Genomic DNA, 25538 nt, shown 5'->3' with positions numbered 1-25538 from the left:
CTACAATGAGAAACCCTTCTGGACATGTACATGTTCAGGGAAAGGGTATATGAAACATAAGTTATTTGGTAGATAGGTACCTCGCACTATGTATACCAAAGATGAAAGGCCGGGAGTTGAGCTTCTCAAACATAGCCGTGTGCCAAGCCCTCCAGACACAGACCTGGCAAACTGATGCTAATGATGCCTTCGATGCCGAAGTAGGCTTAGCAAGCCTAGACAATCGCAGGCACCTCTGTCGACTCTCCCCAGCCACACCCGCAGAACCGGCTAAGGGATTGCGTTGCCTCGTCAAGTCTGCCTCACTAATTATTATTCACTGGCAGCCAGCAGCCACCACTACTGGCCGGTCTCCGCCCATCCCTTTCTCCCCCCCCAGATACTCGCTCACTGGCTCGCCCAAGGCGTTCGTTCATTTCTATTCTCTCTCCCATCACCACCAAGGATAACTGGGTGCTCACAAAACAATCCATCCCAAACCCACCCTACCACTTGTCTATCTCAACCAACTCTCCACTCTTTTCCATTGTTTATCGCATCTCGTTCCTTTGTCGTTGTTCGTTCCGACTCTCCTCTCTCATCATTGACGTTAATTTACCTGTACAATTGCGATTCATCTGTTGCGACAACTATGGGTTTACCGTGAGTTTGCCTCAATTTTTTCCCACCCCCACCCCCGTTTGAGATCTAGCTGCGCTTCCGCGCACGGTATCAACACCATTGTTTTCCAACATCCGTTGCCGGCAAGCTCATTTGCTAATCAATATGCTTCCAGTATGTTTCAAGATCCTGACGAGATTGCTGCAGAGCAACCTGCTGCAAAACTCGATCAGCTTGCAGCCGCAGGACGATCCAGCATCCGGCGCGAGTCCACCGTGCGGCCAGGTCGAATTGCCGCTAGTCGTCGCGCTGCACTTGAAAGAGTACGAGAAGAGATAGGAGAACGCCGTCGTCGGCGTCGTGAGTTTGCCGAGGTAGCGCAACACTACTCTGCTCAAGCAGCTCAGCGCGAGCGCGAGCAGCTCCAGGCAGCTCAAGAATTACGCGCTGATGCTGAAGTCGAGGCCGAGGCCGAGGCCGTCGAGGCACAGCGCGTACGATTTGCCAGACTGAGGCAGCGTATGCAAATGAGGGATCTAGAACGAATGCTTGCCAGCAGAGCCAACCCTGAATCAGAACCGCGGAGTGACACGGACGTGGCGCCCGTGAGCCGAACACGCGTCGAATCCAGCGGAACACCACTAGACGACATCGCTTCGGATTTCATCTTCGGCGCCCTTGTGTCCGAGTCTCAAGAGACCCCTACTCAGCCGCTTCCACCTCCATTAAGAGAGTCGGGCCTGAGATTCGAACTGGGCGTGGTGTCCCAACCCGAGTCAGAACCTTCTTGGTATAATATACCTTCGAACGCTCGCCCTACGAGGGTTGTCAGCCCGTCCGGGAGCAGACGACCACTCTGGTCATATTCAGTTCACCGACCAACGTTCGCGGGCCTCGAAGACGAGGAGAACGAAAACGGATACCGCGCTACTTCACAGCCTCGGGCGGCCGTGCCAGCCGTCGGAGAGATTGTATTGCCCACTCTTGCGACAGGACGCCAACGGTCTGCGTTTCCACATTCCCAAGACTCCGATCACATCTCACACCGCCCACAAGGGGAGTCGACATCAAGACTTGACGGACTTGGAGACCGCTTGCGTAGTCCGAGTCCGATTTCTGACGACCCGGTGGAAGAAAACTGGGGAAATCTCTTGGACACAATGGAAACGGGCCGTTCAAGTACGGCGACTTCCTTTTTATCATCGCGGTCGAATTCCAGGAGTGGCTCTCACCAATCGTCTCAGGCCACAACTGCTACGACTAGCTTTGGTGAAATAGGCGGGGATGATTCATGCGACTTGGATCTCCCCTCGGGCATCACTGAAGAGGACGTCCGGGAAATACGCGCACGACATGGAAGACTACGGAGGAACCCATTTACTCGTCTTGGAGTGCCTGAAACACGGAACAGTCTCCTTTCCGACTCATCGAACCAGCACGATTCTTCAAGGATGAGTGACAGGGTTGTCGAATTGGAAGTGCTCGGATTTATTCTCAATCGGATGCAGAGACGAGAAGAGATACCGGATGAGTTGTGGGCTGCCGTTGGTCTGTCACCAGATATTGTGAGAGGCTCGTCATTTGATCTGGCTAGACACTATGCTTGAAAGTCGACTGGATACAGAGGGCCCACCCACGGACACCTCGCTGCGGCTATACCTTCGATCAGACTATGATCCTGCTGATCTAACAAGACGAACAGAGCACGGCATGTGGAGGTTAGCCTCCTTGCAATTAGAGTCAACGACCAGGCATCTGATCACCATCCTCGGGCACAACTCTTGTTGGGCAAAGCAGAAGGTTTCTCCATGCGGACACCATGATGCGAACCTTTGTTCTAATTTCCGGCTAACGCCTTGCCGCGATACGATACGAAAAGTCAGCTTCAATGTTTCCTTTAGTCCTGTGTGTGTGAACCTGGAACAACTTGTTGAATGAATGAAATGGTACGGTATGGTACGGAAAAGAGAGCGGCTGAAGATTTGGGAAATGGATGAGTGGCAGTGTCAGATTTGGGCTTCTTAGGATGTTGACGATTGGGATTCAATGACATGGGACCAAAAAGAGACTTTACAGGGATATTATGCCATGGCTGGACCGGAGCATTTTGCTTTTTATCAATTTATGTATTTCTTGACAGAGGTCTTTCTGTGTTGGTCTATGCGCCTGCCATCGCAGACGAAAAGCAAGACGAGTATACCCTCGTTTGATTTCCACCATCCGGTTCTTATTCCTTTGTACTATAGGTGTGTGTGTTCGTGGACGCGCTTTGGTCCAGTCACACATTCTTCCTACATGGCAAGGGACCATCGACACAAGTTACACAGAAACACAGAAACGAGCCATGCATGCTGCAAACAGGCGCTGAAAAGAAAGTCCTCCAATGCCACTTCTTCCTCGTCGTGCCACACTAGATTGTTTAACCACCGTCCCTCACATCAGATATTTCACATGCCGACTCCATCTGCCGCGAGCATTGCAATACTGTCCATCCTAGTCATCCTCTCCCTCCTCCTCTCCGCCTCGTCCCTTTCCCTGTCTTCGTCGCCGTCTTCGTCCCCCTGTAATTGGCCGTCCACATCTCTAACCTCCTCGCTCCGCCAGGTCTCGTCCTCGATACTGGGCACAATCTCCTGGACGGGCAATCTCTTCTCCAAGACCTCCTTGGCATTCCTCATGTCGCTTTTCTCCGTCCGGTCGAGGCTCTCCTCCAAGGAACTGGAAATGCCGGCAGCGAAGTTTCGTTTCGCGACCCGTTGCGTGGCCGTCGGGATATCCACGTCGACGAACCACGTCTCATCCATCAACTCGTGAGCGTCTCTCCACCCGGGCTCGTCCAGGGCGGTGTACAGACCTTCAAAGAGGACGATCCGTGCTGTCGGGGGAATGGCGATGTCATTCGCCACGGGATCCTTGACTGCGTGGTCGAAGCTGGGTGCATAGATTGTCAACGTCTCTGGGCTGATTGGTTTACGCACTTTCTCGACCAATTTGAGGTAGCTCTGCGAATCGAACGTGAACGCCGCGCCACGGCGGAAAACGGCCTCTTCGGCATTTGGCATCTCGCTGAGCTGTTTGCGGGTCAAGTGGTAGCCATCGAGCGGCACAACAAAGGCGATGTCTGGCCCTGAGCGGCTCGGACTGTTGGGGAAGCGCTTGTTTTGATGGCTGTGGTGTGCTTTGTTAAGCCCCGCGCAGACGGATGCAGCGAGAGTGGTTTTACCGCTGCCTGGAATGCCGGAGATGGCGATCAGGAGGCGCTGTGAGCCGTCGCATTGCTGAAACCTCTCTGAGATGCAGACATCAGCGACAGGAAAACAAGAACTAAACAACTTGTACGGGCTTACCCCAGGTCTTGTCAACCAGGCACTGAACATGGGATTCCATTACCCGCGTTAAGAATGAGACTTCTCCTCGTGTTCTGTTTGGGATGAGATTGAGTAGTCGAGGACGATCCTCGTATATACACTGTCCTGTTTCCTACCTGTCGACAGAGCTTGATAGACCTATATCATCGCAAAGTGCACAATCTTATCAATAGTCGCTCAGCTGCGTCAAGTGGATCACATCCGTCATATTTCACTGGCGAAACAAGGCCCGGTCCAAGGTCTCGGCCTTATCCAAGTGGCTGATAGACCTCGGGGGGAAAAGGCAGGTCTTGGCCAACGTCTAGATAAGTCGTCCCGCGAGGGTAGAAGAAGGATTGGAATCTCGACCTTTGGTAAATGGGTTTTGTAAACACCAGTCGGAACGTCTGTCGAGAGGCTCTAGATTTTAAGTGACCGAAGATCAATGGTGGTTGGTATTGGGGGTTTGATAACGAAGGGACTTGGTGAGATTCACGGAGCTGGAACCATATTACTCCGGATTGGGTCACGTGAGTACCCGCCCCCGTTTGAGCCCCTGTCCAATCCAGCGAACCGCGCGTCGTCGCCATCCCCGGACTTGGTTCTCTGCAGCAGGGGGGAAACCATCGCCATTTCTTTCTGCAGGGCCAAACAACTTGGACCCAACGTCCTCCATATTCACTCACTTCTTTCCACTCCTTTCCAACTGAAGTTTTATACTAACCCTACAGCAGCGGCCGCCCTTCTCAGTCTTTCTCAGTCACTCTTTCATGATATCCCTTGTTTGTTTCCTGCCACTCGTTCAGCGCCCTTGAGCCATCCCCCTTTTTCGCGCCAAAACACCCCTACCGCCTACCTACCTACCTGGCAGCTCCTACCACGCGTCACACCAGCGCACACCACCGACGGAGACAAAGTCGAGCTAGAACCCTCGATTAAACCTTACAAAAGCCAAAAAAAAAACATCATGAAGACCTCACTGCTCCTTCCATTTATCGCTTTGGCCGTCCGGGTCCTGGCAGATATCCCTCCCGCATGCCTTCTCAACGCAGTCAACACACAAGACGAGCCGGGCGACCTGTCATCCGTCTGCGGTGATGACGCGACTGACGTACAAAAGGCAATCGCTAGCTTGTGCAGTGGCAACGTCGTTTCGGCCGCACAGTCTGCATTCATCTCTACTTGCTCTGCCGCAGGTTCTTCAGTCGGTACGTTGCCCCAGCTGGGACAAACTTGGGACATGGGAAAACATTTCTTGATGGATATTTGACTGACATTGTACCCTTTCCTGTTGTGAATGCGCAGCTCCCTACACAGCAACATCCTCAAATTCTGCAAGTCAAACATCTGGAGCTGGAACATTCGTCTACACCACCGCCGTCTACAACTCCGACTGCAGCTGCACCACGACGATCGTCACCACAGCTACCACCGGTAGTCCCATCTCCACTGGTCTTGCAACTGCCACAGATGGAAGTGGTGCTTCCGGGTCCAATTCAGCAGGCGGTGCATCAGCGACCGGAAACGCTGCCGCAGATGCCAAGCAAGTTGGAAGTTTTGCCGCCGCTGTTATCGCCATCGCTGGTGTTGTTGCAGTTTTGTAAACAGCTGGCTGGAGATTTGGGAGTGACTCTACGGTTAAAACACAAGCAGCGAATGTCACTGGGTTAGTTTTGAGTCATCAGCGTCGCCTTCTGTGTGTGAACACGTGGAGACATGAAGAGAACCGCTTGTCCGTCATGTTGCAAAAGTACCAGCCGTGTGTCAAAGTATTCAAAGAGAGGGACGGAACACCCCTCGACCCGTTTTTCGAACTTGGAGATTTGGAGTCTTCCATTGGCAATCTGGTCCTAAACAATACACCCAGAAATCTTCTCCTGCGGAGGAATGGGAGGGAAAGGGAACCAGCTTCAAACTGAGCACCACACCATAGATGTGTGCCTAGATAATGGGGATGAATCCGAAGATCAAAAGACATTTGGCATGCTGGCCAGAGCCTTTTGTTTGTCAAAACGTCTCGCTTCTTGTTTTTTTGCCGATTTGACTTTCTTTTGTTCTCTCATATCAGCTCTATCAAAAAGACCGAGCGGCGTTGGCAAGTGATCTACGGAGTCTAAAATCCCTCGTTATCTCTTGTTTCTTTTCGTCTATCTTTGGAGTCCCCCCTCTCCTCCCTCCCTGCCTGTTTTGGGGGGACACGAGGCTGCGCTGGAGGGGGGCAAAAAAGCCATTTCCCAATCGACATCATACACTGGGGAAAAAACCAAATAAGCCTCTCTTTTTGCCAGGGATCGTCACCTCCGAAGCCAATACACGTATGTTGGTCCAGATATTTACACGTTTTCCCCGTCCCGTCCCATTCCGATCCCATCATGAATTCCTTTCCTGCGTCCACGGCATGTCTTTTAGCGGATACACATGTCCTCCCTTCTTGGACCAGTACCGATCCATTTAATGGGCACTCCGACCTCGGCCTCGATGAAATCGATATACTCCCTCGCGCGTTCGGGCAGGTCTTCGAATCTCTTACAGCCGGTCGTTTGAGTCATCCACCCCGGGAATGTCTTGTACTCGATCTCCATCTTGTCCATGACATCCAGATCCGCTGGGAAACCAGGCAGTGTCTGGCCGTCCACCTTGTACGCTGTTGCGATCCGGATCTCTTCAAAGCCATCTAGGACGTCCAGCTTCGTCAGGTTGAGTTGTGTATAGCAGTTCACGGCCGCAGAGTACTTGACCAGGACGAGGTCGAACCAGCCACAGCGCCGCTTGCGGCCTGTGGTGACGCCCCATTCGCGGCCAACCTGTTGTAACCGGTCGCCATATTCGGCGTCCTTGGGCGAGATTGCGGCGTTGAGTTCCGTGGGGAAAGGACCGGAGCCGACCCGGGAAGTGTAGGCCTTTACCACGCCAACAATGTTGCTTCCTGGCGCGGAGAGGGATTGAGGAGACAAGCCAGCAAGACCCGTGAAAACACCCCCTAGGCCGGTGTTACTGGACGTGACATAGGGATATGTGCCATGGTCGATGTCAAGAAGAAGCGCATTGGCACCCTCGATCAAGATGTTGGGTTGGCGAGCACCAGCGCCGTTCGAGTTGGTCGTGGCGATTCCCTTTGTTCCGACCGCCTGCGCGAGTAAGGGCGTCTGGTCGACCACGTATTGCTGCAGTTCTTCCCGATATCCGCGTAGCTTTTCGATCTCCTCTTCTAGACTGTAACCCTCCAGTGCGGCATCGCCATACAATTTGCGGTAGTTGGCTTCCAGGTCCCGTAGGCGCTTTTCCCAACGCTGTTGTTCGTTAACGAGCATCCAAAAGGTCACGCCTCTCCGGGCGACTTTGTCGCTATAGCATGGACCGATGCCCTTACGGGTAGTGCCAATCATGTTCTTCCCGCCATCGACATTCTTGAATTTGTCTTCGGAGATGCCGTCGACGACGCCGTGCAAGTCGAAGCATACATGAGCGCGGTCCGAGATCAAAATGCGCTCCCGCACCCCCACCAGCCCCTTCTCTTCCAGTGCTTTCAGTTCTTTGAAGAAGCTGGGGATGTGCACGACACAGCCAGTGCCGATGAGATTGATTTTGCAGGAAGGGTTGATGAGGCCAGAAGGGAGGATATGGAAGTCGTATGTCACGTCGTTGACCACGATGGTATGGCCAGCATTGTTGCCCCCCGCAGCGCGGCAGACGAGATCAGCAGAGGATGCGAGGATATCGACGAGCTTCCCTTTGCCTTCGTCGCCCCATTGAGAGCCCAACACGAGAGTGACGGGCATGGCTGAAGAGCTGTAGAGTGTCGATGTTAAGGTGGGAATGTGGAAAGGGAATGCAGCCCGAAATCGGAGTAGGAAATAGCGCGAGACTGGCGAGAGGAGGACGAGGCTAGATTTGCTACCACGAGAGATTCAAGACAAGAAGGCGGCAGCCTCGATGTTCAGGTCGATATGTCTGTCATCATCTAAGATTTCTGACTTCTCAGGGCAAAGACATAACTGCAATGCTACGGCTAATAGACGTTGCTAATTGACTCACGTCGGAATTTTCCAAGGATGGTGGGGTTTGGGGTTGACGAAAAGATTCTTCGGAACTTGCACAGACTGCGCAGGGCTGGCAGGTGGCAGGTCTTTTTGGTGGGGGTTGCGCCGCCGCATAATAAATATTAGCTGCCCTCATGCAAAAAAAGTCTCCTACGCGCAAAAAGGAAAAAAGCCCCCCCAAAAAGTTGCTGCATCTCATCATCATGCCGAATTCTATTTGTTCGCTTCTTGTTTACCTCTTACCCTAGTGTTTTGTCTTTCGATTATACCTACACATTTACACCTGAACGACTCTCCGTAATATTCCGCTTGTTTGGTGCGAGAAATGCTACCAACTACCTACGAGGCCAACATGCACTGCACATGATTCAATGCCAGGTTGATGCCTCCGCTTCCAGCGACGTGTTTCAGGCCCAGACAGTAAAGATGGAATTATACAAGCAGTGCCGCAACGGCAAGCGTCTGCTGCTGCCTTCTCCCTTCGTTCGCTCACATTTTCCCGAGACATGCTCAGCCGCGTTGCTTGCTCCCATGAGCTGAGTTCCGGTCCAGAATGCAAACATCTCCATAACTCCCCTTGTTGCTCTGTCCCGTGTTATTTTATCTCTGTCAATTCCCGTGAGCTGGCTTTGTCTAACAAATAGAGTGTCTCAAAATACAATGAACTGAACAGCATATGTCTTGGAGCCTAGTTTGCGTCGGAAGCAATCGCAAAAGCGTCATGGGCATTCCTCTCAATCAGCATCGCCAACGAAAGGGGCATAAATAGAACCAACACGCCCCGTGGCAAGGACTTCTCATCTTTCTTCATCCACAGATTGCCATTTCAACTACACAGCAAACGCTTCCATCATCAAAGACTTCGCCGACAGCCTTGTTCGTCCAAAGCACCTCACAGCACTCCGACGTCTCTCCACAAAGACCTCAGTACATCCTGCCATCATGGACGTCTTCACCAGACTCGCCTCAGGAATCTACATACGCCAACACCATCAAGGAGACCAAGACCACCGTCCGCAAGCTCAGCGCACTCGTCCTCGCCAGACACGCCAGGCTCTCCCCGTCCATGACCTCCAAGACGGGACGCTCCACCGCAAAATAGCCGACACCAACGACTACGTGGCGGAAGCAAAGTCTGAGTACGACTCCCTACGCAAGCAGCGCCGACTCCTACGCGAGAGACTCGAACAGTTGGACGCGAAGATGGGGAAACAAGAGGACAGGATCGTGCAGCTGAAGGACTGTCGGAGCATGTTGTTGGACGAGCAGAAGGCGAGGGAGAAGCACCGTCGGGGAAAGAAGGGTGACAAAGGGAAAGAGGATCGTCGTCGAGGAGGCTGGTGAGAGGTCAAACCATCAGCAAGCTAGCTCCACAAGGCTGTCTTTTCTTCTAGAAGGGAAATCTGGGTCTCTCGCGTGGTGATGGACTTGGGACTTGCGGGTCACAACAGGGTATGGGAGGCAGGGATGGGACTCGTGTTGAGACGCACATGTCAGGTAGATCCTCCACATGATACGAGGTAGATCTGGAATCAATGGCTCATTTGTCTAAAATTCAAGAACATACACAAGAGAATCTAGTGGATCATACCAGCGTCGCCAGTGTTCAAGCAAAGTAAAAAGTTCAAGATCATCCATTCATACCCGCTGGTGCGGTGTGGTCTTTCATTGCCCATTGAGTGCGCCATTCTGCCGAACTCCGCATCAAGTTTAGTTGGTCGAGGTCCAGATACCTCAGAAAAAGAACGTAGACAAACGTCTGCTAGCCGCAGGCTCTGACACTCCATGCCCGTCCCGGTTCCAAGAGATCCCATCCGTCTCGTTTTCTCGTCTTTTTGCCCCTCTTTTTCTATTCCTATACACCCTTCCTCTTGTTAAAAGGCCGTTTCAGACATGCCAGCGCCATTGCTGTCCAGACGCCGTCGATAACATCCCACATAGAAAATCCTTTTTGCGAAATCGTAGCCGCAGCCAAAAATAAATATCGTGAGAAGAAGTTGAGAATAAGGTCAAAGTCCACGCTCAGAATTTATCGCCCATCATACCCTTGGGTACCACCGGTCTGGTATCGTAGTCAAACCCGTCAGGATCCCGGAGAGCGAGCCCGGCCCCTGTGCCATAAGGATACCCGCATTCAGTTGGCTGGCTAGGCCTCCTAGTGCCGCCAGTTTGGCGGGCCATCGATTCCCAGCGCTCTCTTCGCCCTTCAGCGCTGGTCTCGCTTTCGAAGCTGCCGCGGACACGGTATACGGGATCTAGTTCCGCTGGCATCGGGAAAGCAGATATCGGGGATTGCGCCGTGGAACCAGCAAGAAGTGTCTGCGAATTTGAACGAGAATGAAAATCCGCAGTGTTGTCCTTGCCCGAGCGTTTCAAGTGGACATCTTTTGATATTCGATGTAGCATGTTGACCTTGGGCTTGGATTGCGCAGGAGGGGGGAAGCTCGAGATGAGATTAGGTGATGTGCTGAATGATGGGGATTGTGGTGAGGTAACGGCGGATGTGGTCGTAGATCCTGGCATGCTCTCGAAGTTGAATGGCTCGATCTCGTTCAGCTTGAGGCTCAAATGCGCAGCAGTGTCAGGAACCATTGTTGTTGCAAGGCTCGAGATGGTAGCAGCCTGTGATGCCTTCCGTTGATTTTCAGGTCTCGGGGCAGTCATTGGCATGATCGTATCGGGGGGAGGCCGCGCCGGCGGTCCAAGAGGCGCCTTCGGGGTGGGATGAAGAATAGATTTGACGACGAAGGCAATGCAGATGATGACTCCCAAGCCACCAAGGCCCACGCCCATGAACCAGCCACCGCGAATGCCGGCAAGCGGATCTTTTCCATTATTGTTCACGTGAACTTCGACGGTAGAGGCAAGGCCGAGACCGAGAGAAATGGAGTAGTTGACAACCGTACTGATGAGACTCCCGGCAACACCTTGTTGTTGAGGAGGAAAGAAGTTGGACATGATCAATGTCGCTGCCGGAAAGGACATGTCCATGCCAAAAGGCATGACAATGAGGCTGGCGAATGTCCAGCTCCAGTAGGTCGTCTTGTCAATATTCGAGTCGGCTGCCAGAAGCAGCGGTCCGAATGCGAAAGCCACCAAAGCCCAAAAGAGAGTCCACGAGGGCCGACATTTCCGCATCATCCAAGCCGTCAACACCGAAGCAATCAAAGCAACGGGCACGATAGGCAGGACTTTCACTGCAGCACCAAGAGGAGTCTCATGTTTAATCCCAAGGAGGTACCTCCACAGAAACCATGTCCATATTCCAAACGTGGCCCATCCACATGCGACGGCGCCAAGGACAAACCCAACATCTGCCTTGAGCATCTTGAATGGTACCAGTGGTTGTTCGGCAATCTTGAGCTCCGTGATAACAAAGAAGGCGATGAGCAAGAGGCCGATGATCAGCAACATGAAAATGTACTGGGTACTCCACCCCGAGGCCGGAGCAGAGACAAGAGAGACTTGGACGCAAATAAGGCCACCAACACCGGTGAGGGCCCCAAGCCAGTCCATATCCCGCAATTTCTCCTTGACTGGTAGCATCTGCTTTGGAGTCGGTGGTGGAGAGACCAATATAACAGAGGCGGCTACTGCCAGGAAACAAGAAACACTGGCGAGAGTATAGAAGCTCCACCACCAGGATGCGAACTTGGTGAACAACGCTCCAAAGATCATGCCCAGGTAGGCTCCCACTGGTGCACATAGACCAAATAGCGTGAAGGAGAGGATTTTCTTCTTGGATCCCGGTGGATAAGTTCGACCTAGCAGCGCGAGACCGTTTGGCACCATCAGACTCGCACCAAGACCTTGAAACCCTCTTGCCACGAAGAACAATTCATAGCCGACATAGTGACTTAGTCCAGCAACGACACTCCACAGACTGAGGAGGGAATAGCCGATCACGACCATCGTCTTATGGCCAAAGATGTCACCAAGTCGTCCTCCGATCAGAATAAAAGTTCCGAATGACAATGCGTACGCAGCGACAAGCCATGGCAGTACTGAGGGGTTTGAGATGGTGAATGACTGTGCGAGGTCCCGGCTGACCGGGAAAACTGTTGTCAAGGTCGATTGTGGGATAAGTTGAAGGAATGCTACCATAATGTTGAAGAGGATTTCTTGTTGTTTCGACATGCGCGTAATTAGCCAGCCGCCGGGTGGTCCAGGGGGTCCAGCAGGAGGTCCAGCAGGTCGACCTGTAGGTGGTGGTCCATTTGTATGAGGAGCCTTCTCCATATCGATCGGCTCTCTGCTCGCAAGGTCGTTATCTGTTGTTGGAGTAGAAGAAACGCTTGAATTCAAGCTACTGAATTTCCTGGGAGTCATGACGGACGGTGCATTTCATGACAAAAAGAGCGTTCGGGCGATGATGAGGATGTAAGACCTAGTCGTCACAAAATCTGGGCAAATAGCTGAGGAAGGGGATCAAGGGAAGGGATAGACGACTATAAAGTGGTGTACCTGACCAGATGTGGCTGCGTGCCAGGGGATGGATCGCGACGTCCTTCAGGCCTCACATCGGCGCCGACTTACCGCTGGTATAACTTAGTCTTACTGTGTATGTCGCTTTCGTTTCTTACAAGGTGCATCCGTAGCATATTACCTTATTATCGTCGAACCTTGCAACCAGTGTTGGGTTGCGCAGTGGTAGGGTAGGTGGAGACGCGCACAAAGTCTGTCGGGGAGGCATTCTCCTTGGACATGGGTCATCGAAAGCCACCAAAAAAGCCACCGTTGAAGCTTCACACCCAGATACAGGGCTTGGATTGGATACTCGCAAAAGGTGCCAGGCGCAAGGTCTAAGGCAGACATTCGCAGTCGAGCCGGAAAGAGCCAAGAATGTTTTGTTTCCAACGCCCCTTGCAGACGATCTTCTGAGCAATGACGATCTCCCGTCCTATTCAAAGTTTACCAGGGATCGGTGGCCTCAGTACCCGACGCAGGTACCGAAGGAGGTAGAAAAGTAGTAGATGATAATGAAGATCACTAACTGCCTGATCGGGACATATCCTGATTGTCGTATGATGCAGGAGGAGAGGTGCACCCAGACTCGTCCTCGCAGACAGCAAGGATGTATTAACAAGGGTATCTAGGTATCTGGGATTAACCCCGGTCGTTCGTGGAAGATGCTGTGCCACCAAGCGAGTGGCGTCAGGCACAGACCGATGTACACACAAGTAGCGAACCCGGCCGAGGGATGGGTTTGGGGGCTGCATGACGCGACGGCAGGCTGAAACGACGTACTTTGGTACCACGGCGACGATAAGGGCGTCATTGGGTGGAGGGAGAGGACTGAATGGGAGGTTCCGAGGTGATGAAATTTGATCGAAGGGTCGGAAATTACAGACGACAGTGGCTCCCTGATGCAGTGCCAAGACAAAACAGACCTCAGCCTCAATTTCCGCCCACGTTCTCCCGCTCCCCCATCAGTGACATCCCTCACCCCTCGACGCGTCCAGATGCCCTATTGAACGCGTTTCTCAATCCCTATCAGGCCCCTCATCCGAGTTCTCTGCTCTACTGGGAGATACTCGTATGTTCTTTGCCCCGCACGGAGGTGATAAAGGCCGACTACTTATTGATACACATGCCTGCGGTTGCCCTCGTGCAACAAGCCGCCCTTTCCGGGAGATTCGAGGTCAGCAATTACTGCATCCGGATCAGTCCGAGACATGAACGCGATTGGCAATTCGACAACAGCAACATCAAGACCCAAAGAACGACCTCAGTGTCTGTACCACGCTTCCCAATCGGAATCCCCGGTACAGTCTACCCCGGCAAGGTCCTGAGAGTGTGTCCTACTCGAGAAGGGCCAAAAAACCCATCATGGATGCAGATTGCCCTACCCACCTTCCTTTACGAGTACGGGCACTTCAGACTATGGACCTCCTCTGCCCAAGTACGCCTTACGAGTAGGTCCAATGGCACATCACTCCTCTCTGGCGATCCGGCGGGTCTATTCTCAGATGCAGACGGCTATTGCTTCTATGCCGGCGCATGGTTCGAGCGACCCCGACGAGTAATCGGTAGAATCTAGAAATACGCCGACTTGATGTTGTACAGACTGGAATATTTCTGCATTCCACAAGACGGAAATTACCGTCAAGCTGCAAAAAGCAAGGCAAAAGAAGCGTGAATGGTTCCACAAGGCAGGTTTTCGACTGGGCCGAGCTAGTTCACTGCAAGCTACGTATGAAGCTTGGATTTCCCTGACTTTCGCCTGGTACACAATGTCTGGAGGTCTGGCATATCCATATGCGGCCTGGCGGACACGAGAGACATGAATAGCTCATGACGCAAATGGTACTTCCAATCAACCAGGCCAGACGTCCTGTGTTGGATGCCATTCCAATCCACCCCTTTGAACACGGTCCAGTACTTTTGATGACCATGACCCTAGTCAACAGAAACAATCAAGCAGTGTCTCCGACCTGCTTCAGCAATGCATGCACCGCCTCAAAGGCCTTCTTTGCAAACGGGCCCATATCATCGCCATATTTTTGTGGACCCCTGCCATCAAATATTTCCACTGACACCCAGCTTCTGAAGCCGGTATTGAACACCGCCCGGGTGAAATCTTCCACGGGCAAGTACCCCCCGTCGTATGGAAGCGGTCGATAGTCGTGGCTCCACTGGCCTCGAGGCCTCAATCCGCTGTCATCTGGCTTGTCGTCCAACGGTGGCTCCATTTTATATGCATCTGAGATCTGCAGTAAGAATATCTTTTCCGGAGGAATTGTTTTTGAGAGCTCTTCGCAACTGCTCTTCCATCTCTTGTCCAATTCTTGTGTACTGATATTTTCGATTCGTCCAGATTTCGTCGTCGGGCTGCCCCATTCTCCCCCTGCGCTTTGGAAAGTATCGAGGCACAACCCCAGATTAGGCCTGTCAGCCTTGTTCACAATATCCCAGACATCCTTCCACGTCGTAGCGTGAGTGGCCCAACACCAGTTTTCGTATGCGATTCGAAGCCCTTTCTCCGCAAAGATGTCTGCCAGCTCAGCCAGATCAGCCGCCAGGTCGTCAAAACAAGGCGAGATGCCCTCAGCATCAGATGATCCAATCTGTTCTCGTGGTCAATATTGCTATGTTTCAACCACAGCTACGGGAGAAACGAGCCTACACACCTGAAGCATATCTGTTCCAACTGCCTCCATTATGCTCATCCACCCATTGGCTCTATCGAAAGCATCTCGTCTTTCTTTGCTATCCTTAGGCCAGCCCTCAAAGTTGGCAAACGGCTGCAGCATCAAGACTTTCAAGCCTTCTTTTTCGCACATTTTCCCGATCTCTGTTGCGACTGATCGAAGTGTCTTGTAATCCTCTGGATCAATATCTGCCTTGGTCTGGGAGATCTCTCGCCCGTACGCGAGAATGTCGGGCATTGAGAGCTCGATAGCATCGAATCCAGCAGTGGCAAGAGTCTGCAACTTGGCCGCGAGCGTATGCTTAGAACCATCGTGTCCTATAGAGCACGAGGCGTAACAGACTGGGATCTCGTTCCCATTGAAACTCACCATGACGATGCAGAGAAGGTTTGTGAACGGTACGTTTCTCCTTGGCTTTCAAAAGTGCTTCCCCCTTGTGTACGGATAGATCTCAGGAAAAGGCTGTAGCTCTTTGTCTCTTGCTATACAAATTTTGCAGTTCATACCAAATCCGAGGAAGGTATTACCTGGGAGTTGTCAATGCATGGCCGAGCTCGGAAATAGAAGATGACGTCAACGGATATGGAGGAAATACTTGTCTCTCACAGTAGCTTACCGGATGTCTTTTCCTGCATGACCTATTGCTCCTGAAACGATGACGAAAAGCCGCCTACTCAAACTTCACGCCTACATATCCGACATTATCTTCAGGCCAGTACATGGACACACTCCTATCAACAGTCAGAGACATTCAAAACGGACACGATGGGTCAACAGGACCGTCCAGAGTTCGAGAAGGTAAGTAATGGGCATGGGGCTGATGCTGCCATGCCGAGAAGATCATCAGAAGCCTAAACAACCAAAAGGTTCGCGTACTGACCCGACTCGATATAGCTTGGCATGATTGGCGTGGGAAGTATGGGCGGCATGATGTCTCTGTTATATGCTGAACACGGAGTCGAGGTTCACTACTACGATCCAAGTACGAGATTCCCATATTGGTTTCATGGCTCACTTCTCGGACCACGATCATTCATACTCACTATACCTAAACAGATGAGGAAAATGTCAAGCAGCTCCAAGAGCACGCTGAAGCCATCCAGGCCCGTGACCGTATTGTGCACCAGAAAGACTATAAAGAGCTCTGTGAGAGCATCTCTTCGCCAGGTTCACCCAAACTATTCGTATTCAGCATACCTCATGGTTCTGTTGGAGACGAAACCGTTGAAAATCTGCGCCCATATCTAAAGGCTGGTGACATTATACTCGACTGCTCAAATGAGGACTGGCGAAACACAGAGCGGCGACAAAAAGCCCTTGATCATGACGGCATTCACTATATTGGCTGCGGTGTAAGCGGCGGATACCAAAGTGCCAGACACGGCCCTTCGATGTCTCCCGGTGGCGATGCCGAGACCTTGAAGAAGATCGTCCCGTTCTTGGAGCGAGTCGCCGCGAAAGACAAGCAAGGTCGCCCGTGCACGACCGGCATAGGACCAGCGGGTAGCGGGCATTATGTGAAGATGGTGCACAATGGCATCGAACAAGGCATGATGTCCGCCATCGCCGAGGTCTGGTTCATCTTGAATAGATGCTTGAAGATGTCTTACGAAGAGATTGCCGACACGTTCGAGTCGTGGAATGGGAGCGAGCCTCTCCGAGATAATTTCCTGGTGGCCATCGGCGCGGACATCAACCGTACCAGGGACGAGGAAGGGAGTTTCGTGCTGGCCAATGTTTTGGACAAAGTTGTCCAAGACGTGGACAACTCTGAGGGCACCGGCGTCTGGACTTGCGAGGAGACGATCCGTCTGCACGTCCCCTCGCCCACCATCGTCAGCGCACACCTGTTCCGCCTCGCTTCAGCAGACGCGGCCAAGCGGGAGCGGGTAAACCGCGCGTTCGGCGGCGGCACCTCGCAGCCGGCCACCATCCAGTTGGAGGTGCCGCACGAGAAAGCCTTGCCGTCATTCATCGAGGACTTGAAGCTCTCCCTGTACGCCGCCTTCCTCTGTGCATTCCTCCAGGGGCTCAGCATCATCAAAGCCAAAGACCGCGAGCAGGGCTGGAATCTGGATTACCGGGCGATCCTGCAGATCTGGCGCGGTGGCTGCATCATCCAGAGCGACCACATCTCGGACCTGCTGGACCGCGTCCTGTCACAGTCCGAGACGCTCAACGGGGACGATCTCCTCGCGCACGCCACCGTCGCGGCAGAACTGGGCACGTGTGTCGCGTCGCTCAAGAACGTGGTCCTCAAATCCCTCGCCGCCGACGCCTCCATCCCCGCCCTCTCCGCCACGCTCGAATACATCAAGTACTCGAGCTCGACGGAGCTGCCCACGCAGTTTATGGAGGCCGAGCTCGATTACTTTGGCGCGCACAGCTTCGACCTCAAGTCCGAGGGACCGGGCAGGCCGCTCAAGGGGTCCCACCACTACGAGTGGAAGCCGCCGCGGGGGATCTTTGGCGACAAATTAGACGGAACGAGATAAAGCCAAAAAAAAGGGTGGGTTCTTTGGTCGACGAGAGAGGAAGAAAAAAAAATAGATTATTCATCTATGGAGATCGATCTTGTCTCTTGTCTCTTGTCTCTTTTGTACATTGGTTTCCTCGTATATCCCTCCAGTGGAATTCCGGGAAAAAGAAGAAGAAAATCATATGAGCCATACATGCATCAACGCTCCTAAAACACGGTTATGTATAGATTTACCAGATGAACATACCCTCTTCCCCGGCAAATGTGAAAATAGATATCTAGTCTCTAACCCTCCCTCCTTTTTCTAACCTACCAAAAACCCCCCAAAAGAGAGAAAATAACCCGCTTTCAACTCACATTATAACTCACACGACTGGTGCCTTTGCTCCGACTAATCTTCTTCACGCCGACCTTGCCACACAGATCGGTCGTGTCGACGTGCGTGCCACCACAGGGATAGACATCGGCGCCGGCGATGCGGACGACCCTGTACTTTTCCCCCGGGGCGAGCTTGACGCCTTCGTCCGGGTTTGGGATCAGCCTCTCGAGGCCTTCGCGCCGGAAGTCGTCGGGGTCCCAGAACTCGATCTCGACGGGCATGGCTCGGGCGACGTAGTCGTCGACGCGCTTCTGGATGGGCTCCTTCCACTTGCCCTCGATGAGGCCCTGGAATTCGCAGGCCGCAGAGTCCGGGAAGTGCGAGGCCTTGAGCTCGTCAAAGTTGGCCACCTCCTTCTCGAGCAGGTTCCGCACCGCCGCGCCCAGCACGTGGCCCGCCGTGTGCAGACGGGAATAGAGGAGCCGTTTCTCCACGTCGATGGCCTGCGTGACCGATGCGCCAGCGGCGAACGTTTTGGCCGGGTCGGCAAACCGGCCCAGGTGGAGGACCACCCCGTCGTTGACGACGTCCGAGCGCACGGCAGAGACGTCGAACCTGGCGGCGCCGTCGTCGGCGGACGATGTGATGGACCCGATGTCCGAGGGCTGGCCGCCTCCTTGTGGATGGAAGATCGTCTCGGCCATCGTCACCACGAGGGAATCCTCATCTGGGACGGTCTTGAAGAGTTGCCGGCTGGCTTCGGCGAGTTGCTGGAAAGGTGTGACGGATGTGACGAGGGTGGAGAGCGTGTAGAGTTTGGCATTGCGCTGATAGGCAAGGACTGTCCGAGGCAGAGATGTCGCCATCTTTCTTTGATACCGAGGTAGGGTACCTAGGTACTGGAGGGTGAATCTCGACGGGTGTTGACAATAAGCAGGAAGGCTGTATTTCAGTCTGAACCAAGTTCGTGATATGTAGTGAGTATGGATGGCTCTTGGGTAAATTGGTAACTGCGCTTTTCTGAATTGTTTTTTTTCTAGACGAGTAGGTTGCTGATGGATATACAGTATTCTTTCTATGACTCCTTGCCCATGGAGAAAAAGAAAAGGTCAATGTCGATGGGATCTGGATACGCTGTACAGAATGCAGAATAAGGAAAAGTTGAGAAAGGTATAGAAGAGAAGTTATCACAGGGCGCCTTGTATTGTGAGTAGCGACAACGTTCTGCCACCTGCCCGAATAGGCAGTACAACGGAGACTTTGCCGGAGTCACACAATCCAAATCATACGGCGAGGCTGCACCAACATGTTCTGACTCTCCCTTACAACAACCCCAGAAACTACCCTCGACTCGCGAGGTAGCGTTTCGTCTCTTCTATGACATTGTGTCCGACAAGCCACTGGACCACGGCCGGATGCGGAAACACTTGATTCTTATCTTCTTCCAGGGCCGCCACCTCGAAGCCCTCTTGTAACTGCTTCTCTGCCACCGCTTTCTGCGCGCGCCAGATACGATCTCTGTCTTGTTGCTTTGGCCCATCAGGCAAGTTGAAAGTTGTGGTATTCTGACGCGAGATTTCCTGGATTCGTTCAGCTCGAGGCTTGCGCAAGTGCTGGTAGTCTTTGGTGGCTCTGGGAAGATCTGCTACTTTTCTGCAAGTTGCCACGCAAAGACCAAGAACTTCGGCGTCCTCGAGCGATGCTACTGCTCCAGAGGCGGCGTGGGGCACCATGGCATGGCAAGCATCTCCCACAAGAACAACACGTCCGTTTGGACTCGACCAGGAAGGTAATGGTGGGAGTTCGGCTAGAACCCATTTGGCGCAATCATCCACGGCATTCAGTACGGCCTGAACCGTGTCGTTGAAGTCTTTGAACACCTGCTGCATCTCCGAGACGTCACCTGGCTCATTGTACCGGCCCAGGGGAGCTTCGCCATCGTCTGGAACCGTCAGAACCAGGTTGTAAAACCTGCCATTGGCGAATGGGTACCCTATCAAATGCTTGAATTCACCAGCCCAAACCTGTAAACTGTCGTTCTCGAGAAGTGCAGCAGTCAGCGGATTCTTCAGCATTTTCTCACGGGGCACAATAGCACGATAACAGTAGTGGTCCACTCGTCGGGGGACAATATCCTGCAAGCCAGGAATTGAGCGTCGAGTTCTCGAGTGTATTCCATCGGCGCCGATAATCAGATCGGCATCCAGCGATCTCCCGTCCTCCAACGTTACCTTGACCTCTTCGACGTCAACAGCCACGACTTTTTGCCCGAACTCGATCTTGACGCCTCTTTTTGTCACAGCGTCGGCGAGGATTTTCTGGTAGTCGACTCGATGAACAAACCAGTGAGGAAACCCCCTCATTAGGACAGAGTAGTCCTTGATGTTGATGAAAGAGAGACCGAGGAGGTCGTTGTCTTCGTATCGTCTGATCTCCATCAGGTCCGGAAGTACGGCAATTGCCTCGAATTGATCCCGCAGACCCCAGCCACTGAGGATGCGAGTTGCAGCAGGAGAGCATTGGATTCCAGCACCAGCTTCAGTCAGGATCGGGCTGCTTTCCAGAATCAGAATTTCATGTTTTGTCTTCTGTGAAATGCTGAGGGCTGTGGCAAGACCGGCGATTCCGGTGCCGATGATAATTATCTTGAATGTAGCCATGTTCCTCCAGAATTCACCTGAGATGCGGGATGTCGCTTGGGCGCTGCGGGGATTCACGAATCCTGCTGCTGGAAGCGTTGCTCTCTGATATGTTGGCAATTCAGACAAGTGTCACGTCGAGATGCTCATACGAGACAATAGGCCGCCGGTGATGCTTTTGAGATGGAGACAAAGGACGTCCCTACCTTGACATGGACAAATCCTAGGGCACCTTGAACGACTCGTACTGTATCCGAGTATGTAAATCCCCGCAACTCGCTCGCTTACAGCATGAGGGAATCCTGCTGCCGTTCCACTATCCCTAGGGTCACACCAACCGCGTCTTTCTTGGTAGATTTTCACCATGCTTCCCGAAGGGTGGTTGAGCAGGGTGTACCGAGTATTCGGTAGAGAGGACTCGTATGACCAAGGCCATCGTGTCCGCGGTCAGGAAACGTGACAAGGCCTGGGCCGTCGTGGCTGTTAGTTGGGTGCTCCATACTCGGTACAAACGAGGTATGGCATGTAGAATCCAGCCACGCCAGCATTTGGAGTCGCGACTTGTGGCTGCTTGTACCTCGTAGAAGCAGGTCTGCCGAGTTTGGCACCGTCGCGCAAACTCCTGGATCTCATTCTGGGCAATCCTTGACACGGTAAATAACATGGTTTTGTAGTGATATCTGCTTCAATTCATCATCAGGTTTTACTTTATGTTGTTTGATCCTGTCGATTAGAGCCGCCTCATTCTGACCTCACCCAAAAATCATGGACCTGGAGCCAGAAACACCGGCCTCTGGGTCGCCCTTGTCAGATATCGACTCCGACGAATTTCATGAGGAGGTCAAATTTCGCCGCAGAACGCGTTCCCATTCACGGGACTCTACTATCTCTGCCTCAGACGATGAAACTGCATCGGCTATGAGTGCTACAGCTGCAGCCCTAGACATGCCTCCTGCCAAACGTCGAAAGACTGGTGCTTCGAGCTACGATCATGCCACACCTCAATCAGCTTCAACCATCATCCCTCCTCGCTCACCCACAGGGTCAATATCAAGTGACTCGTCAGGCTCGGTGCCTACTTCGCCGTCGTTTGCCAATCTGGGCCCTACCCATCCTTTGTCGACGGCGTATGCCGCAGCTCAAGCCAACCCTGACAACCCAGAATTGGCAGATTATGTCCAAGTAACAAAGTGTCTATGGGACGGTTGTACCGATCAAGAGCAAGGTAACATGGATAACCTGGTTGCTCACATTAACGATGTCCATATCGTACCCCGCCAGAAGAAGTACTACTGCGAGTGGGAGGGTTGTGCCCGCAAGGGCCAGCCGCACACGAGTGCTTACGCCTTGAAGGCTCATATGAGAAGCCACACCAAGGAGAAGCCATTCATGTGTGCTCTGCCTGAGTGCGACCGAAGTTTTACTAGATCTGATGCTCTGGCAAAGCATATGCGTACCGTACACGAGACCGAAGCCTTGCGTCCTAGTGATCCGGTGCCCAGGGGGCATACTGGCGGTATCTCGAATGGAGGGTCATCCGGTATACCAATAAAAAGGCTGAAGCTGACGATGGGGGGCAAAACGAATGGCGACAAAAAAGCTACTCTTGTCGGAGATTTGCCCTCTTTACCCACACGGTACACCGTCTCTATGATGGGCATCAATCTCGACGACGTTGCTATGGCGGACGATGATGGGTCAGAAGAGCTCATCGATGCGGTTGACGTGGACAGTGTTCCGCTGGCTTTACCTCTTCCGTCAGACTACTATCCCACCGATATTTGGGATGATATGGACGAGTACGAGCGCAGTCTTCCTCCATCACAATGGTTCCGACTTTTGCGCCGACAAATACACTGGGCTGAACAAGAGGGCCGCGATCTACAGCAGGAACTGGAAGATTTACGAGCGACGACGGAAGATGCCAATGGTAACCCAGTTAGGAGGGGTACGGGAGACGAAAAGGGGGCAGATGAGAATAGGAGGTTGGAGTGGCAGCGGTCCGAGGAGCTCTTGGACGCAGTCTTGCGGGCTGAAGTCGGACAAGTTTTGACGATGTTCACTGATGAGAAGGTAGATGATGATCGGAATCCGTGGGAAATGCTCAAAGGGCTAGAGGCACTTACAACAACCACGACCTCGGCAGCCTCGGTGGCATGAGTGATTTATCCAGGCGGGTTCTTTGACGCAACAGTACGAGCACCTACATACTTGTACATAAGAAGCACATGGCACTAGCTGACCCTTGAGAATTGGCAGAGATCTTGTGATCACGAATTGATATCGGACGGTGCGCTTAGTTAGACAAGGGCGATGATCGTTGCCGTGCGAGGTTCTTTCCACTGCTTTGTATTTGTACTGTGTATTATTTCCACAGGTCCGAATACGTGAACTGCCAATACAGCATCAAGCCCTTGGGGATGCCACGGTTCGAGTCGGTTTCATCTAAGGTTCAAATTCAAGGAGAAGAGCAGGTCTGTATCTCCGAGGACTGAGTGATAAATGCCCAGATGTTTTGAGATGTCCGGTTCATCTAGGGGAGGATCAGGGCCAGGGTCGAGAGGACACACACACACTCCTCTCGCGAGGGTACCTAGACAGATAGATCTCTAAAGCCACATGCACATGAACGGGTGACCGGTCCACAAAGATACTAGGCATGCGTAGTATGTTTGTCAGATCGTGTGCCACACACAATCGTTCATGTTCAGGTTCCGGTTCAGGTTCAGATACATTGTCGCCACACATCATCATCATCATCATCATCATCATCATCATCATCGCCATCAATATCTGGATGCAACCCACCCACCCAGCTCCTGACATTTCGATTCGTGTTTGCCCTCGCACGCTCGTTCCTGTCTAGCCGATGGGACGGGACTTGTACTCGTACCGGTAAAGTAAGGTAGGATGGGCAGGATGGGTCAGAACTCAAAAAAGGCAGAGGAACAAAGAAAAACAAAAAAGTAAAAAAAGGACGCGAATTGTGGGTGCACATGCTTCGGCTCGTGGATCGTCGCGATCAATGATAGGAGGGGATTAAAAATCTCGCGGATGAGTTTGGTTGTGGAAAGGGAATGCACAACAGGCTCTTGGGCGAGCGCGGTTGAACAAGGTTTGGTGCGGAAAGGTTGAAGAACTACGTACCTCGTACACATAGACCAGACCCCAGACCATGACCCTACACCCCCCACCCACTGGAGGGCTTCACATCTTCACATCTACGATAGTACCAGTACCAGCACAGAAAAATCACAAGTATATCAGTTTTCTCTGTCTAAATTCCACCACGCAAAGACCCCCTTATACACACAACAAGGGCGAAAATCACCAGACCGAATAAAAATACCGAGTTCGAATCCCGAAATCGATTAAAAAGTCGACATCAACCACACTGTAGTATAAACTCCGTAGTATAACCGGTCGGTCGGAGAAAAACCAGCCCTGGAAACAGGGCGAGTTTTCCTTGTCACAGCCCAGTAGGTTGAGCTGCTCTGTGACAAGTTTTTTGCTGCTGGGGAACTGGGGACATTGAGGGATGGTATGGTGGATGATGATGGCATAGGTAAGTTGGGTAGGTAGATGAAGGATGGGACTTTTGAACTTTTGGCAAATGCATGCACTTCACCTTTACTGCAAGGGACGTATGGTCACTCGCTTTTGTCTCCTGTGAACAAGGGCTCAATAGGTAGAGGATCCGAAGTTTGACTACACATCTGTGCCAACTCAGCATCACCAGCGGTGATGAGCTCCCTCACTGCGAAGATATATTTGCGTCTGACGAAAAGATATACTAAATACGTCGCCCGTATTGGTCGCTGCTAGGGGAACAAGGCTATCTTTACAAGACATTGCCATGCATTCCAGCCATAGCCACTGACCACCGGCCGTGCTGGAGTCAGCCTCGTTTCAAAAGCCCCTTTTTGCTCGTGGGTCTCTGATGCACCAGACAAAGATACTCGGCATGTCTCAGTAATCATCAGCTCTCTCTGTCTGAGCCCACATACGAGCATGTACGAATAGGTGTACTCTATTCCGCCAAGACGGAATCTGGTATCCTGCCCCTCCAGAACAAGCCTGTGCAGCAATTTGATCGAGATGAAACGAGTCATTGAGGGACAAACGGCCACATCTCCACAATATGCATGATTGCGCAGAGCCTCAGTTCGTGTGAGTCACACATGCAGATTCACTGCAACCTAAGAAGCCGGCCGTTTCAAAGCAAGGCACGTAAGCCCCCAATGGAGAGAGACATTGGGGTTTATTATCTGGAGTTCCAATGCGCCAACTGTTCAGATGACCAAGCCTCATTTATTGTTCAAGGGCACAAGTATAAAGGTAGGAATTGGTGCGTGGGACACTCCGAAGAGAGTAGTACCCCGTAATATCAAAGTCGCAATCTTGCGACAATTAATGCCAAAGGGCGCGTTCTCCATCCAGGGTGTGCCTAAGAGAAAGAAGAGAAAGGATAGGCTAACGCGGAGCACTTTGGTTGGCATCCCAAAGGTCTTGAGTCGGTTGGAGGAACCACAAGTGGAAATCGCTGTAGGATCGCCGACCGGCAGCCGAGTTGGGTGACATTCAGTCCAATCAAGGCCGCCTTGGTGTCAGTCGCAAATGCACCGCACTTGTGTAGGTACGGCAGCAATTGAAAAAAATTCATTGCATCCATTTATGCACCGCGGATTCGTGTTTCAAATTAGAAAACAGTCATTTGTGTTGTTGATAAATGTGTGCCTGGTTCGCCGGGACTTCCTCTCAAGTCCTGGGAGCCGTAGTTTGTACGGAGAAGCTCGTAGGGGGACAAATAATAGAGTTGCAACTAAAAACACCAGTTATCCTGGTTGTCTGCCTTGTGCCTAGCCAAAGTGAGCAATTCCGGGCGGTCCTGGTCAGCGACGGACCGGTTCCACAGGGCCAATTTTGTACCTGTGCGACCCGGAGGAAGATATTCCTTTCGTGC

At 52.4% G+C, this 25538-nt stretch overlaps 11 protein-coding genes across 11 annotated transcripts; 5 read left to right on the top strand and 6 right to left on the bottom strand.

Annotated features, from left to right (window-relative positions):
* Window positions 1-776: 776 nt before the first annotated feature.
* Window positions 777-2207, top strand: AYO21_01959 (hypothetical protein; the record flags this gene model as incomplete). The annotated part of the gene is made up of 1 exon (XM_022651940.1): window positions 777-2207. The coding sequence occupies one exon, from the start codon at window positions 777-779 to the stop codon at window positions 2205-2207; it is 1431 nt and encodes a 476-aa protein (XP_022515684.1).
* An 840-nt stretch (window positions 2208-3047) lies between these two features.
* AYO21_01958 (hypothetical protein) lies at window positions 3048-3987 on the bottom strand (the record flags this gene model as incomplete). The annotated part of the gene is made up of 2 exons (XM_022651939.1): window positions 3048-3889; window positions 3948-3987. The coding sequence occupies 2 exons, from the start codon at window positions 3985-3987 to the stop codon at window positions 3048-3050; spliced, it is 882 nt and encodes a 293-aa protein (XP_022515683.1).
* A 927-nt stretch (window positions 3988-4914) lies between these two features.
* AYO21_01957 (hypothetical protein) lies at window positions 4915-5551 on the top strand (the record flags this gene model as incomplete). The annotated part of the gene is made up of 2 exons (XM_022651938.1): window positions 4915-5155; window positions 5253-5551. 2 exons carry the CDS (start codon window positions 4915-4917, stop codon window positions 5549-5551), a joined length of 540 nt encoding a protein of 179 aa, XP_022515682.1.
* An 801-nt stretch (window positions 5552-6352) lies between these two features.
* On the bottom strand, window positions 6353-7726 carry AYO21_01956 (adenylosuccinate synthase; the record flags this gene model as incomplete). Its single annotated transcript, XM_022651937.1, has 1 exon — window positions 6353-7726. The coding sequence occupies one exon, from the start codon at window positions 7724-7726 to the stop codon at window positions 6353-6355; it is 1374 nt and encodes a 457-aa protein (XP_022515681.1).
* A 1203-nt stretch (window positions 7727-8929) lies between these two features.
* Window positions 8930-9331, top strand: AYO21_01955 (hypothetical protein; the record flags this gene model as incomplete). Its single annotated transcript, XM_022651936.1, has 1 exon — window positions 8930-9331. The coding sequence occupies one exon, from the start codon at window positions 8930-8932 to the stop codon at window positions 9329-9331; it is 402 nt and encodes a 133-aa protein (XP_022515680.1).
* A 678-nt stretch (window positions 9332-10009) lies between these two features.
* Window positions 10010-12316, bottom strand: AYO21_01954 (hypothetical protein; the record flags this gene model as incomplete). The annotated part of the gene is made up of 1 exon (XM_022651935.1): window positions 10010-12316. The coding sequence occupies one exon, from the start codon at window positions 12314-12316 to the stop codon at window positions 10010-10012; it is 2307 nt and encodes a 768-aa protein (XP_022515679.1).
* A 2087-nt stretch (window positions 12317-14403) lies between these two features.
* On the bottom strand, window positions 14404-15510 carry AYO21_01953 (hypothetical protein; the record flags this gene model as incomplete). Its single annotated transcript, XM_022651934.1, has 2 exons — window positions 14404-15054; window positions 15118-15510. 2 exons carry the CDS (start codon window positions 15508-15510, stop codon window positions 14404-14406), a joined length of 1044 nt encoding a protein of 347 aa, XP_022515678.1.
* A 393-nt stretch (window positions 15511-15903) lies between these two features.
* Window positions 15904-17633, top strand: AYO21_01952 (6-phosphogluconate dehydrogenase (decarboxylating); the record flags this gene model as incomplete). Its single annotated transcript, XM_022651933.1, has 3 exons — window positions 15904-15936; window positions 16033-16120; window positions 16195-17633. 3 exons carry the CDS (start codon window positions 15904-15906, stop codon window positions 17631-17633), a joined length of 1560 nt encoding a protein of 519 aa, XP_022515677.1.
* Window positions 17634-17965: 332 nt separating this feature from the next.
* AYO21_01951 (hypothetical protein) lies at window positions 17966-18802 on the bottom strand (the record flags this gene model as incomplete). The annotated part of the gene is made up of 1 exon (XM_022651932.1): window positions 17966-18802. One exon carries the CDS (start codon window positions 18800-18802, stop codon window positions 17966-17968), a length of 837 nt encoding a protein of 278 aa, XP_022515676.1.
* A 474-nt stretch (window positions 18803-19276) lies between these two features.
* AYO21_01950 (hypothetical protein) lies at window positions 19277-20596 on the bottom strand (the record flags this gene model as incomplete). Its single annotated transcript, XM_022651931.1, has 1 exon — window positions 19277-20596. One exon carries the CDS (start codon window positions 20594-20596, stop codon window positions 19277-19279), a length of 1320 nt encoding a protein of 439 aa, XP_022515675.1.
* Window positions 20597-21340: 744 nt separating this feature from the next.
* AYO21_01949 (hypothetical protein) lies at window positions 21341-22735 on the top strand (the record flags this gene model as incomplete). Its single annotated transcript, XM_022651930.1, has 1 exon — window positions 21341-22735. The coding sequence occupies one exon, from the start codon at window positions 21341-21343 to the stop codon at window positions 22733-22735; it is 1395 nt and encodes a 464-aa protein (XP_022515674.1).
* Window positions 22736-25538: the final 2803 nt, after the last annotated feature.

Source organism: Fonsecaea monophora, assembly GCF_001642475.1.
Source record: "Fonsecaea monophora strain CBS 269.37 chromosome Unknown Scaff8, whole genome shotgun sequence".
NCBI lineage: Eukaryota > Fungi > Ascomycota > Eurotiomycetes > Chaetothyriales > Herpotrichiellaceae > Fonsecaea > Fonsecaea monophora.
The sequence above is the reverse complement of the archived record's forward strand: the minus strand, read 5'-3'. Positions and strand labels throughout refer to the sequence as shown.